Source organism: Bactrocera oleae, chromosome 3 (genome assembly GCF_042242935.1).
Source record: "Bactrocera oleae isolate idBacOlea1 chromosome 3, idBacOlea1, whole genome shotgun sequence".
Taxonomy (NCBI): Eukaryota; Metazoa; Arthropoda; class Insecta; order Diptera; family Tephritidae; genus Bactrocera; species Bactrocera oleae.
In genome coordinates, this window is record NC_091537.1 from 70,485,120 (window position 1) to 70,499,998 (window position 14,879).

Below are 14,879 nucleotides of genomic sequence, written 5' to 3' on the forward strand. Positions count from 1 at the left end.
GGTGCACTTCGCTGCTGCCCGCAACTCAAAAGCGATGTTTTCAGTACAAATTCGACACTTAACTGGTATAGTATGGGCGCAGTGGACCATCAGACGGACATTATGCTTTCCTTTAATTTCATACGAGGAATGCTGTTATTGTTTAACCTATTGCTTTGGGTGAGTAAGCAGAGAGTTACAAGTATCCTCATACAAATTCAAACTCATCCTATTCATAAAAAACTTTATAATTTTTGTAAATTCTCCAGTTTGCCGGTCTCTTGATAATCCTAACGGGCATTTGGTTGCAAACGGATTTTCAAAATTATTTGAAGATTAGTGGCGGTTACTCGATCTATGTGCCCTACCTGTTGCTCATCGTTGGCGGCATCTTGGTGTTCGCTGCTTCGCTGGCCTGCTCATGTATCGTGAAGGTGGATCCGACAATGTTGGTGATTGTAAGTACCTAGTAATCACTAATTTATATTTGTATTTTGTTGTTTTAAATTTTTTTTTTATAATTTGTTATTATTAATTTTACAGTATGGCGGTTTCCTCATTGCTGCGATGTTCACTTTGATCCTAATGTCCATCTACCTATACGCTTATAAGGATAATGTGATAATTGGGTTACCGGATGGTATTGAACGAGAGGTTAACAACTATAGTGCTTTCAAAAATGATCCGTTTCTTGCGAATAATGCAACTCTCATCGATTACATACAAAATACTGTAAGTTTGTCTGAGTTAATATTGCAGTTATGGTGGTTACGGGGCACCAAAAAGACTAAATTTTTACAAGCATGTATGATAAATATGATATTTCGCGAAATCTCGAAGTTCGTATATTTAAATCACGAAAATTGTATAAAAACAAATCCCACAACAAAACAGAAAACCTTAAACTGTAAAATTGAGAACAATTATTATTAGTGTTAATTGTTTAAATCTCGGGGACCGGACTATAGAATTTTAGAATTTCGATATCGACATTAGCATTACAAAATACCGAAATCTCAAATTGGTTAAAGCTCTCAACTAATAGCGCGAATTTACGAAATTTATATATTGAAATCCCGAAATCCCGAAACTCTTTAAGAGTCTAATACTTAATGAGTATAATGTTTGTTAGTGTTAACTGTTTAAATCTGGATATTCCGACTGTGAAATTTTAGAAAACATGATAATCGATTACAATCGATCCACGAAAATCAGCAAGTGCATAATACTCTATAAGAATGATATTTATTGGTGCTAACCGTTTAAATCTCCAGATTACAATTGTTAATTTTTAATACCTACATAGAAATCCCGAAAATCTTAAAGTGCATAATAATCAATGAGTCTAATTTTTATTGGTGTTAACCGTATAAGTCTCTGGATTCCGATTGATTTTAGTATCTTGAAAACATGATATTCGATTACATATTTGTACCGCCGTATCTCGACATTTACATTCCAAAATCTAAAATCTCAAATTAATTAAAGCTCTCAACTGATAATAATCAAAGAGACTAACATTATTACTGAACTGAAATAAAAAAGGAAAACAACGTTAACTTCGCCTGCACTGAAGCTATGATACCCTTCACAGATGCATTTTTATAGCGAAAAAAGTAAAAACGATTTTAGTCGTTCAAGTTGAATGACAGCTTTAAGCTTTAGTGGTACGATCTGACCAATATGTTCAGAGATTGTAGCGATGCCTGAGGGCATAATACATGACAAATTTCATGAAGATAAATTGTCAAATTAAAAAAAGTTTGAGTTTGATCGTAATCCGATCTGAACCATTTCTTTGGAGATTGTAGCAGTACCTTAGCTAATAATCGTGCTGAATTTCGTGAAGATACCTTGTCAAATTAAAAAGTTTTCCACACAGGGACTTGAGTTTGATCGATTAGTGTGTATGACAACTATATGCTATTGTTGTCCGATATCGGCGATTGTCGTTTTTTGCTGAGAAAAAGACGTGCGCAAAAATTCAATATCTCAAAAACATCCGTTGACATGGCTAAATCGACTCAGCTCGTCACGCTGATCATTTATACTACATTTTTAATAGAAGATCAGAGCCTAAATAAAGCGAAGTGATGGCGAATCAAAGACGAGAAATTTTTTATGAAATAGAATAAACTATTTTTATCCTGGAATATCATTTTTAGGTATTAAAGGAGTAGTACTTGTATAAATTATTTATATTCCGGGATCACTACAAAATTAATATACCGAGAACTTCAAAGTCGTATGTATAGTATACATTTCTGAAATCGTTAATCTAGTTCTGGTTACCTCCATTTCGAAGTATTATTTGATATTTTTTAGCGGGAAGGAGTTTTGCTCCGTTTCATAATAGCAGAAAGAATATTTATTGAATAAAATGTGCGGAAGCCTAATTAATTATGTTCAGCCACTTTGTACACGATTTACAAATACATATATAAATATTAATGAACCATATATCCCAAACATTCCTTTGATATTTGTAGATAATTAGCTTTCGTTATCACCTTCATTTTACGGTCACTCACACCATTATATAGATTCTTTTCTATGTTTTCGTGCGTCCCATTCTGTTCATCTTTCTCGATGCTCATATGGCTTGTACGAAGTTTAGCAAACTACTTCCGAATGGGTGCTTTGCCTAATGCGAAGAGCTCATTAAGTCATTTTGGCGCACGAAATTTTAATACATTTTTTCAAAGCATTAAAACTTGCGTTAAAGGAAATGATGTATCTAAAGGGAAGGCTATAATATGGGGGAAGTGTTACTTGTATATCTCACGAACAAATTGTGCGAAGATTGAATCACTTGTAGTGGCGCCTTCTCATAGAAGCGGTACTGACTTTCCAGTTTACCAGGTATTACTGCCTTGCATATGTATGCAAATAAACATTTAATACAAAGGTTATTTTAAAACCATCAACTCCGCACTATCTTTCGAGTCGTAACTAAATATAACTACTTTCAGCAGGAGTTTTACCTTCATACTCGTATATATAAAGTTAGTTATCAGTGAAAAATAAATAAATAAATATGAAAGAAATAATATTCGGATGAGATAAGATCCCTGCATAAAGAAAGAAAATATGTTTACATAATGCGAAGTGATCCATACGAGTGGCCGCAACGCTGATAAACCAAGTTCGTAATATTAATCAGTTGTAGAAAAAACGAGAGAAAGATCTTCAACTTCCCGAATTCAATTTTTTCTCTTTTAAGAAATGTAAATATATATAGGCAATTCACAAGCTTCGTCTTCTTCTTATGTCGTATTTTAATAGCTTAAAAAATACGACACTTGTGACAACCATTAATTGTTGTAGGTCATATTATGTAATATTTCTACACTTTTTAACATTATGTATTGTACTATATGTACGATTATATCAAGATTAGACCAATGTTTAAGAAAACATATTCACCTAATTTAAGTAAAATACCACACTTTTTGACCAAAATTCACGGTTTAAAGTGAGGTGGAAATCGCTACATAGGGTATATTGCGGCTAGAGGAAGGTCTAAACTGATTGCATTACCTTTCGATATTACTCAGGTATATCAAGAACATATTTTTACGCTATTTTATAAATATAATAACTAACACACTGACCGATATTCAGCATGAGGTTTGCTAGAATCACAATTATTATATGAAGTTTTTGAGAACTAGGGGTAGTATTGACCCGTTTTAATACATTTTCAGCATTAAACTATAGTATATCCTATATTATATGTTCAACTAAATTTGCTAAGATGTCTTACATATTGACCGGTATGCAAACCGGAGGTTTGAAATTCTTATACGAGGTATAAGGGGCTAGGGGTAGTAATGATAGGCGGAGTATGGACCCGATTTCACCCAGTTTTAATAAATGCTAAATTGTTTTTAGAAAATACTATTCACCGAATTTCATTAGTATATCATATAGATTGACCAATATATTCGATCAAGAGTCTGCCATAGGCACTGGATTCCACATAGTATTCGGCCCTTCCGTATCGTCTCGAGTGTACAATTTTATTTACTAAGTTAACGCACTTTTAGTAGTTTTTTATATTGTATCTTAGATGATTTCGTTTCTTTGATTTCATTATTCTTACATTTCAGCTTGAATGTTGTGGCGGCAAAAACCATCTGGATTGGCCGAAAGACTCGCTACCGAACTCGTGTTGCTGGAACAGGAGCGAAAACAAGAATTGTTCGGACTCTCAATTGGGACAACTGCATGAAGTGGTGAGTTGTAAAAAATTCTTCAAGTGAATGTTATTGACGACATGGATAGCGAACTAAACTCTAAGAAAATAGTAGCTAAGGTTACCATAGCGTAGGTTGAACTGATTCGATTATATTTTTGCATTTTTTGAGTAGACTTGCCACCAAAAATGATAAGTTTATAATTTATTACAATATGAATATAAATCGATAAATCGTTTAATTATATTTCTTGATAGGGTTGTCACCATTTTTTAATAGGTTATTTTTAATTAATAATTACATTAGTGATAACAAGTATAAGTTATTTGACTAAGTTTTGATGTAAACAGTTTTTTTTTTGAAACATGTGTTTCTCCAAACACCAAACAGTGACTTTTTGAAGATGCAATGGCGTCTCAACAATATTTTACGCAGCAACCAAAGCGTCGCGCGAACCGAATCATTATTTTGGTAATAAATTTTCACGATTTTAAAACGTTGTTTGAGAGTAAGTCTGTCCGTTATGAAACTTTTAACTAAACTGAGTCAATCAAGTAGCAGCTGTCAAACAGACCAGCTCCGAAAAAAGTATTATTCATTGAAAACCACAAGTTTCAAAAAATACTCGTTACAAATGTGTAATTTATAAAATATACTATATTCAAGCATGTTTATTTCAAATATTTTCTCGTTGTTTTCAGGGTTGCTTGCCTAAATTGATACGTCTTATTAACACAAATCTCACAAGCATTGGCGTAATGCTTTCGGTGTTGGCCTTATTTCCTCTCTTTGCCATGGTCTTTTCCTACTCACTAGCTTCGGCAAGCAGAAGGATTGGCTACCAACCAATCGGTTGAGTTCTGACGGCGATTTTGCTTGACAAATATTTTTGTAATATAAATTTCATGTATTTTCCTTTAATTTAAGTCTAAATAAAATATACACCCGAAATACACTATAAATTTAAATATGGCTTTTAATGGTAAATAAATATAATAAATAGCTTACAAACAAGCGTAACGCTAATGAAATAACATACATACAAACACCTACATAAGCAAATGTATCTGTGTCAAAAATTGTGAATCGGTAGTTTTCGTGTCAAAACGCAATTTAACACACCTCGAAAGCGTAAAAAATTATATACAAATATTACAAATACACAATAATACAAATACAATAATGAGTGGGAGGCGTACAACAAATAACTTATGCTAATTCTTTGCCGCATTACAGAGCAATGACAGATTGCCTTCGATGGCATTTAGGCGCGTCATCGAGAGGCTCTGTGTCTGTGGCGCATAGGTGGACTGCGTAGCGCAGGTGGCCGGAGGTAGCGTTTTCAGACTGTCATTGGAACGGAAGCCTGTAAATTAGCAAATAAATAAGTAACAATTTTATATACAAATGTCTATTGTGACTTAATAAAAGACCACCAACCTAATTTAAAGAGTATTGCATGCCATATGCGCTTTTTGAAGACGAATATGAAAAAGACGAAAACACCTAAGAGCACATTGAAGGAATCGCTAACGACCCAGAAGAACACTTTCTTGCGATCGTATAAAACGATGCTCAATATTTCCATAAACCACGTAATGCCCATAACAATGAACAGTTTCGTATTCATGGCAAAACGCGCCTTATCCACGAAGAAACGTCGTCGCATAATCGGTTTTTCGACATTTGAACTTTGCATGCGGAAAATTTCACGTTTCACGCGATTACAGTAGCGTAGCGTTAGCAGAAAGAGCACAAAGTTGAAAAGCGAGAGCACACCAATCGGTCCAGAGAAGAAGAGTAAATTTGCCGAAGCAAAAGTGCCATCTGCAATACACAATTTTTTTTAATGAAGTGGGTAAGAGCGTAGCGCAATCGCTATACTTACAAGTGAACCAGCAGCGACCCTGCTTGAAGTTCGGACGTAAATTCTCGCTCAGCAAATGAGATTTGGCCAGCGACACTGTAATGGTCGTCATGAACGTGGGTAGCCCCCAACCATAGAGTGAGTAGAGTAAGAAGCGTCCCAAATCCTTTGTCTGAAAGCCACGTTTTTTTTTTGCGGATCTAAAAAGAAGAAAAAATAATTATTTACTCGTTTAAAGATTTGTGCGGGAATATGTCTCGAATATTATGGAATCGTAGAGTTATTATAATATTAAAGTAATTTAACAAGAGAGAATAATAGTCAAGTCGTTTATGGAAATTTCAAAAGATGGCTATTAATCTGGACTCATCCCGTGTACCCGGAACGGATATCTTGGAGATCTAATACCAGAACACTGATGCAGATTATCTCAACATTTATGTTATCAGGATATATACGTATATCTAAGAACTCCAATCGTACAACTTTCAGAGACTAAGCTTTTGCTGTTTTACATTACTTCGGTTTTCTTTAGAATCGGCACCACATTTATACTCGTATGTTCTTATGTACATATATCAAATTGTTTGTCTATCACCGCCCATCGCATCTCTAGAAATATCTGTGTAACCTGTGACGGGTTCCAATCATACATTCTCACTCGGTTTGAATATTAGCTTTGACGTTTTAATTCTTCAGTTCATGAAGGAATTTGTGCGAATATTTCAGGTCAGGTGTGACTTTTCAAACGATTGGGAAATTTTATTCTGTAGAGAATAAGTTTCATCGGATGGAGCTGTGAGAAGAGGTCGACTTTCTTCTTTTCTAAGAAGTAACTTGAAATTTCTGAATATGAGAGTAGTTTTAATACGCAAATCGAACCAGGTTTCATAACTTATATAATATTTACCGGTCTCGCTTCACATCTGCGCCGGAGAGTATGCTTCAAAATTTCCAAATGACTGTTCTCAAACTGAGAACAAATGTGGCGAAAAAGCTACCAAAAAAACAATATGCAGCTTTTTATATTCCCCAAAACATTTCGGACCCACCATGTTCTCTCTGAACCACCATATGGTCTTGATGAAGTTCACCCAGAGAACGTAAATGGACGTTCTCTGGTTCATCAATCCGAAAAGTTTTATGTGTGCTACTCCCGCGACATTGTCAAGAAAACCTGAATAGTTAGAGGTTATGAAACGCTAATCCAGTGGTTACGAATTCCGGAACTGAGGGAGAATGAAGACAAAAGTACAAAAGCTGAAGTAAACATCTTGTCACAATATGAAAGCAAACCACTTAGGAACTCCCCTTCCATTCATTAAAAGTCACAGCTTGATAAGTAATTTTAATACTAACGACTTACATGAGCAAACGAAAGCTATTATAACAGCAGCAATATATCATGAAGTACCGTAATAAACGGTGGTTAATTACCGGAGCACAATAAATATCCTTGTGTGTTTGCATAGTCAAATATACATTACTCTTCCTTCCGAATACTTTGTAGCTACTTAGCGAAGCGTACAAACTTTATTACCTAAACATATGTAGGTGTGTATGTATGTACAAGTATATATGTGTTGGTTATTGGCTCATATGGTGCTGCGCCCAAAATCCATCGCTCTTTTTCTAATAATCTTTATCAAATAATTATTGTAATTTTATGAATTATTGTCTGGTCAATATTTGCTATGCTTACATTGGGGTTTAACGATCGAATATTTACATACAGACATCTACTCATATGAATTTAATAGCCTCCTAAATATGTACACTCGACAGCTGGATACTTTGTGCACATATTTTCGGTACTAAATGATTAATTGTTTGAATGTGACTAATGCTCCCAAATTGAGTGGCATTGGTGGCGAAAACAACTGGCAACTAATGGTTTGTCAAGCGTGTGGTGAATAAAATTATGGCTTTTTTTGGCATTAAAATATTAATTTTATCACACAGTAAAATATTGTATATATATTTATTTGCCATGATTATTTCATATATGCATCTTTTTATGTTATAGTTTCCTATGCAAAGAAAAAACAATAAAAATTCACAAACATTACGAAATAATATGCTTGGATAAAATATTTGCCCAACAGATGCTTAGGTTAGGTTAGATGAGCACCCATACTATTCTTACGACAAAGTGGCTCAATGTCATTGATAACGAAGTCAGGAAGTCTGAAACTGACAATATCCACCACAACGCTTGGTTTGGCGACTCCATGATCTAAAAGATCTGGTATAAAATCAAAGCGTGTAAGGATTTCCAAATGTTCAGACATGTATTCATTGAGAAACCGGGATGCTCCGAGTCTGATAGTAGCTTTCGCGAGCGCTCCCTTTCTGGCGATATCTGTAGGCACTATATGCAAAATGGCATTAAGTGTCATGGTTGGAGTGAATTTTAGTCCACCACACACGCTGATGGACGCTCTCAAGGTTCCGTGCAAAGTAGAGGGCCCTAGACTCCATCACCCAGGGGCTCCATTGAACATAATTGGGTTGACTAAAGTGTCGTAGTGCCAGAAGATTTTGGTGAGTGACCTCATGTTGACATTTTAACTAGTTAAACAGTTTGGCTCAAAAAGTGGAGTCCGGAGTCCTGGAAAATTTCCTGCCCACTTTGGTGGAATTTGGTGGATCTAGCTTATATATTTATCTAACTAATTTTTGTAAATAGAATCTCACGTCAATCTGCATATGTACGTTCTCAATACTACCCAGCTCTTGGAAATTACATCTGTCCAATAGTCAACCTTAAATGAATATTGGAATACTCACGCCTTCATTTTTATATAGAGCTCTAAATATAATATGTCTATTATGCTTACCACAGATAAAAAAATATATCACCTGTATCGTAAGAGATATTTCCAGAAATACGCTAAAATAGTATTTAATTGGAACATATGATCTAATAGGGCTATTACTTGGCTTTAATGTGCTAAGAGGAGGTATAAAAGTAGTCTCTAATAATAGCAAAAATTGTGTTAAAGACGTTCTTGTAGGTATACGTATTCTACAAGTAGGTGTTTTTCAGATCTTTTTACCGAAATGTTTTATTAAAACTTGAGCAACTGAGGCAGTTTGTGTAAATTTAACAGTCAATAACTGTAAAGGAGTTTTGGAGAACGCTACCGCAGTTCTAGTCCTTGGTCGGACAATATAATATTATGCTCCGCTTAAATTGGACCGATTATCGTCGGAACGAAAGTTGTTTTTATTGTCGCTTATGTAGCGACGGCCCATTGCTCAGTATTCTCAAAACGCTACATCTTTTTTCCTAATACAAGTATATAAATATATTGTTTTCTGGTTATAAATTCTATGAATAAACCTCTTATTAAAATTGATTACCAAAAATTCGAAAGGTCAGGTGCTGGTAACACAGTCGATCCATTTTACTAAAATATTGAAGAAGTATTTCTTAGTAGCGGTCACCCTACAGATCATGATAATAATCATTCGAATGCATAGTTCAGAGGTTTCTTAAAACCCTCCGAGTGTATTAGTGAAAAAAGCTCTAGAAACTTAACCCTTCGGAGGTCTCCTAAAACTTAAGATCCCATAAAAACGAATAACCAAAACTTTTGATCGAAAATCTAGTAAAAAAGTAGTCATCATACACGAGTGCTTGTATATCTTTAGTTGCAGGGAATCGTCTGACGGAAAAATTTAGAAAATATTTTAATAAATTAGTTCTGCAATTATAATGCAATAATATTGCTTTCAGATATAAATACATAATAGCATAAATATATACATAAGTATATGTATATATATACATAAGTATATGTATATATATATAAATACTGTTATCTATTGTTAGCTTCACTTTCAATTGTATTATTTGCACTTATCAACTTCAAAGCAATGTCAATAGGAACCGAATTGAGTGCAATTAACGGTAAATTACAGCGAACACTCACCCAAACGTCTGCCATATATCGAAGCACATCACATTCATCCAGGCAAATGCAGCCATGAGGCAAAAGTATATGAAATAGCCTAAAAAGATTAAAAAAGAACAATGCAAAAATTATGCACTTTGTATTTACTGTTAATTAGAATTCATATTTGCAACATAAAATATCCATTTTATTATTGCACTAATACGCATTCCTATACACACATTATATACTCATGTTCCACTCACCGGAGGCGAAGCACATATTATCGTTGTTGATGGGTATGAGTTGACCCAATGCAATGCCCAAATAAGCCGCAAATAAATTACTCACTAAACAGATTAAAATTTTTCCCGGCAAATTGCGTAAACGCGAAATGGATAAGTACACGCCCAGTGTGAGTGCATAGAAGGAGCAGGATATCAATAGACCGATAGGATACATTTTGAAGCGTATCTTCTCATTGCCAACGACTTTCGAGTCGAAACACAGGAATGTGTAGAGCTAATTTTGGGGAACGGAAAGAGAACAAATGTCAGATATTTTTTGTAGACGTTGTTTATTTGATTGTCTTCAATTCTCTTATTTACATACGTACCTACCTTCTGTTCACCATATGTCGAATTTCGTATCTTTTCTACACAATACTGGCTGTTCGTGTAGTTCTTTGTGCTGGAGGCAACGTAAAGCGAGCCATCATTCGAGTTGATAATGTGTGCATCGGAGCTATACAGATCGGGATTTAGAAGGAATCGCTGACAGTCTAAACCGCGTAGTATGCCAAACACTGGAATAAAAACAAAATAATGTAATAATTAGTTATTAATATTGTTTGAGGATAATTTAATAAACTAGACTTTGAAATTTATAGCAATCATAGCAGGACTGCAACCAACTAGTCATACTTTTTATAGAAAAAGAATTTCTCTAAGTAGTCTCTTATTTTAGGTTAGTGATATTGTATACGAAAGTTTCTGTTATTTATGCTTCCTCCGTGTGTCTGAACATGCAGAAATCCTTGCACGGTTTGACTTCATAACGGATCTTTTGGATTATGGAGTCGCCGAAGCAAACTCTGGCGGCTTTTACTCTGCCCACATACCTGCGAGGGAGTTGTGGTGGGTACAAGCCGTTGGAGCGGAGGGGCAGTGAACTTCTTTACGGATGGATCAAAGCTATGAGAGAAATGTTGGTGGAACTCTCTATCAACTTCAGGTTCAGGTTTCCTGACTTTGGTAGCGTTTTCAAGTCGAGGTTGCTGTCAATAGAGTAGCGCTAGATTTACTCACACTTTCAGATATGCCAACGAGCTGGTGGGAATGGTGTTGGCCACAAGGCGCTCTGCCAACGTATAAGATCGGATACAGGAGTTAAATTTTTATGGATTCACAACGGACTGCATATAATAGTCCAGGTGTGATCTCTGGATCAGCCATCGAACCTAACCTAACCTATGTCAACATCAACGTGATCCGAAGATTATGATGTTTCAACTTTATGTGTAAATCTTGTTTACAATGACTTTAAAAATTAATTTCGCCTAAATAGTATTATAGCGGGATAATTTGAAGTAATGCTTTACAAATAACGAGGTGTTTAAAAGAACTGAAATGGGTGTTAGTATGAGACGTAAAAATAAGATTGGGAACTATACGTATTTATTTACAAAATTATATTTTTCACAACAGGCAAACCTTTTCAAGAATTTAAATGAGCTTGATTCCTAATTACAGTTCATTTTAAAGACGATGAAAGTAGGAATGTTACAATATATTAGAAATAAAAGTGTAGAATTTCGACTGAAAGATATTAGAGTGTACAATTGTAGTCAAGTTGAATATACGGATAGAAATAGGAATATCGTTACGTGATAATAGCGAAGGTGTTTGGATCATATTATATTCATCATGTATACTGTCCAGAATTTCCTGTATTTTTCAAAACTATGATTACTAGTTAACCCCTCAACTTTGACTAACCATTTTATAGTTGATAAGACTAAACAGTGATTCGAGCTTTGTTGAGATGTATCATTGTCCGAATTATGGATTATAGGTGTGATTATGACAAGTGTCGGCAAAATTTCAATAAACAGCAGGAAGGGAAACTAAACGAAAAATCTGAGGAATACTTGTATAATCATATGTTTGTGAATGAAACTTATGGCGAATGTTGTTATTTGCATTACTTCTGCACATATACTACATATAAATTATTCAAATTAATAAATATATATATCTATTATAATTATATATATATATATATATTTATATGGATATGTGTGCTTTTATGTAGGTATTTATAATTGATAAATATACTTTCCATATCGAATAAGCCACCCTTTATTTTGAATTGAAAGCAAACACACCTGGCTAAATAAATTCGAAATTCTTGATAATTTAAAGCGACTGTTTACTTCAACGCAAAATAACGACACATATACACATATTAATGTGTGTATAACCGAAAATTAAGATGGATCGATTTGCTAGAAGACACAATTAATATCAAAACAGTAATAAAATATAAGCTCAAGACATGTCTATGACTCGGTTACTGGTTACTTATGCCAAGAATTCCAGAATCCTTGAACAAATAAGAGCTCCGCTAAATTAATATAAATGGATAGTTGAAAGAAGCAATGAAACATGCTTTGAGATGATGATTTTTGTCAGCAACAAGTAAAGGCACTATTTCACATCCTCATATGGAATTGATTTTTCGGCACGACCAAAAGTAACGGTGTTTTGATTCTTCAAAATTTCCTTCAAGTGTCATTCAGCTGTCATCGAAGGTACAAAAGCTTTCACAAGCTGTCTTCGATTTCGAGTATAATTTGTATGACTTATATTCAGAAGAATTTAAATTAATCGAATTTATCCAATGATGCAATACTTTTTTCGGAGTTGGTTTTTTGACAGCTGTTACTTGATTTATACTAAATTTGTTTTGCCATTTCAAAATGAACAGACTTACTCTGGAACAACGTTTGGAAATCGTTCATCCGCCATCGGGCGTAACAACTGGATTCACGGTGATAGGACAGAGGGTATCATTGGTTTATATTTCTTTAAAAATGAAGCCGGCCATAATGTTACAGTCAATGGGGAACGCTATACCACCATGATTAATGACTTTTTGTACTTGAATTGGAAAATGTTGATGTAGAAGACCTATGGTTCCAATAACACGGCTACATGCCAATACAGCCAACGAAACAGCGCATTATATCGCGTCGTGGGCCTCTGGCGTGGCTTCAAAGTAAAATTTAAAACCGCTAGATTATTTTTTGTAGGCTGTTGTCAAGTCGCTTGCTACCGCAGATAAGCCCGAGACGATTGTTCGTTCGACGAGTTATAGACATATGGCCCCTACTGCTGCAAAAAGGAAGAAGATCGGGCCTCTCGGCTGGAATTTATTCAAGCCAGCCGCGGTCACTTATACGAAATAAATAATGAAACATAATGGCATATCTATATATTTAATCTATTGCATAGCTTCTTTGGCGGGCTTTGAGCACGGGAACTGAATCAAGAAATTCCGTAACGGAAATAAGCCTAACACGATAACAAAGTATGCTCAAAATGTTTGCATACTTTTAGGCACACCGCATTTTCGCAAATATCAAGTGTAACAAATCAATTGAAGAGCAGGGTGATTCAAAAATAATATTATTTAAGACAAAATTTCGTTAAGGGCAAATAAAAATATGGAATTTAATAAAAAATAGATTATTCAATTTTCGAAGTCATAATAACATTATTATTTTTTTTTTGAAATAGCTGCGCCACCTTTTGGAACAGTATCTCGTTTGAATTGAACAATACAATTGAAATTATTTATTTCAATCGGATTATCAATGGTAATAAATTTCCACTTATCTTGACTGGCGATTTCAGCATCAACTTTTGACTGATAAAAAATCAGAGCGGTTGACAACTTTTCTTTTGGAAAAATTTAATTTGAAAATGAATAACGATCCACAAGAGTTCACAACAAAATATGGGACCACCATTGCTACGGTATTTTTCAGATATTTCGCGGATATCAAGTCTCAAATTTATGTTTCTTAATTTAGTTACCAAAAACCTATATATATAATCATTACATTGTAAATAAAAAATATTTTAAACAACACTAACTTCTCATATCTTCAATAAAAGAACAAAAAATTTGTAATTATCGGTCACCACGCTCGAAAAGTGTAATTTGAATTAATATCAAAGAAAAAAAATACTCCAAACAGAATAATTGCATAAGTTGATAAAAAATGTTATGTAATAGCGTTACCGCGCCAGTATCTGAGTGCCACACGTATCTTTGCTATAAAAATCTAAATTCTTGGCTACGACATTTAATGATATGTGTTTTATTTCTTTTTGAAAACCACACGTCTAAAACAAAACACTTCAGTAGCCGCCAGCAACACTAATTCGCAGTATGGCTGAAAACTGTCTACTGATCATGACCACTTGAGTAACCAGTCTCCATTGTTGTGTATTATGTATTACCACCATCACTTGATTTATTACACAGAAATGTCTAATTCAGATAACTGTTAAAGGTTAGTTGCCTGCGTTATTTAGCGTGTTTTCGAATGAATGAATACATTGAATACCTTTAAATAATATTGTATTGATTCATCAGAAAATTGTGTATATTAAATACTGTATGAAAACGCATTTTTCATTAATCATTAATCGTTTTATAATTCGAGCTCTAGTACAAATTTTAGCAATGCTGCCAATTACATCTGAAGTTCTTCTAGAAAGTCTTAACTCAAGGATGTTATCTCCGTTTTGAAGTATACTGAGGTCAGTAGCCGTACACAATACAAAACACAGTTATAGTAACCTGAGCTTGTAGACCGACAACTATACACTAGTCGCCTTGTATAATATGAATGAAAATTCAGCA

At 34.3% G+C, this 14,879-nt stretch overlaps 2 protein-coding genes across 2 annotated transcripts in view; one reads left to right on the top strand and one right to left on the bottom strand.

The window, feature by feature from the left end:
• On the top strand, positions 1-5,146 carry LOC106616862 (tetraspanin-6). The gene is made up of 5 exons (XM_014233775.3): positions 1-159; positions 249-437; positions 523-711; positions 4,092-4,217; positions 4,880-5,146. Exons 1-5 carry the CDS (start codon positions 73-75, stop codon positions 5,033-5,035), a joined length of 747 nt encoding a protein of 248 aa, XP_014089250.2. The 5' UTR covers positions 1-72; the 3' UTR covers positions 5,036-5,146.
• The window catches only part of mthl15 (methuselah-like 15), a 22,996-nt gene continuing 13,246 nt past the window's right edge, over positions 5,130-14,879 (bottom strand). The window contains exons 2-7 of the mRNA XM_014233786.3: positions 10,565-10,749; positions 10,211-10,466; positions 9,984-10,062; positions 6,067-6,245; positions 5,619-6,005; positions 5,130-5,544 (exon numbers count right to left, since the gene is read on the bottom strand). Coding sequence (XP_014089261.2) covers positions 5,393-5,544; positions 5,619-6,005; positions 6,067-6,245; positions 9,984-10,062; positions 10,211-10,466; positions 10,565-10,749 — 1,238 coding nt within the window. The 3' untranslated portion in view covers positions 5,130-5,392. The remainder of the gene's footprint in view (positions 5,545-5,618; positions 6,006-6,066; positions 6,246-9,983; positions 10,063-10,210; positions 10,467-10,564; positions 10,750-14,879) is intronic.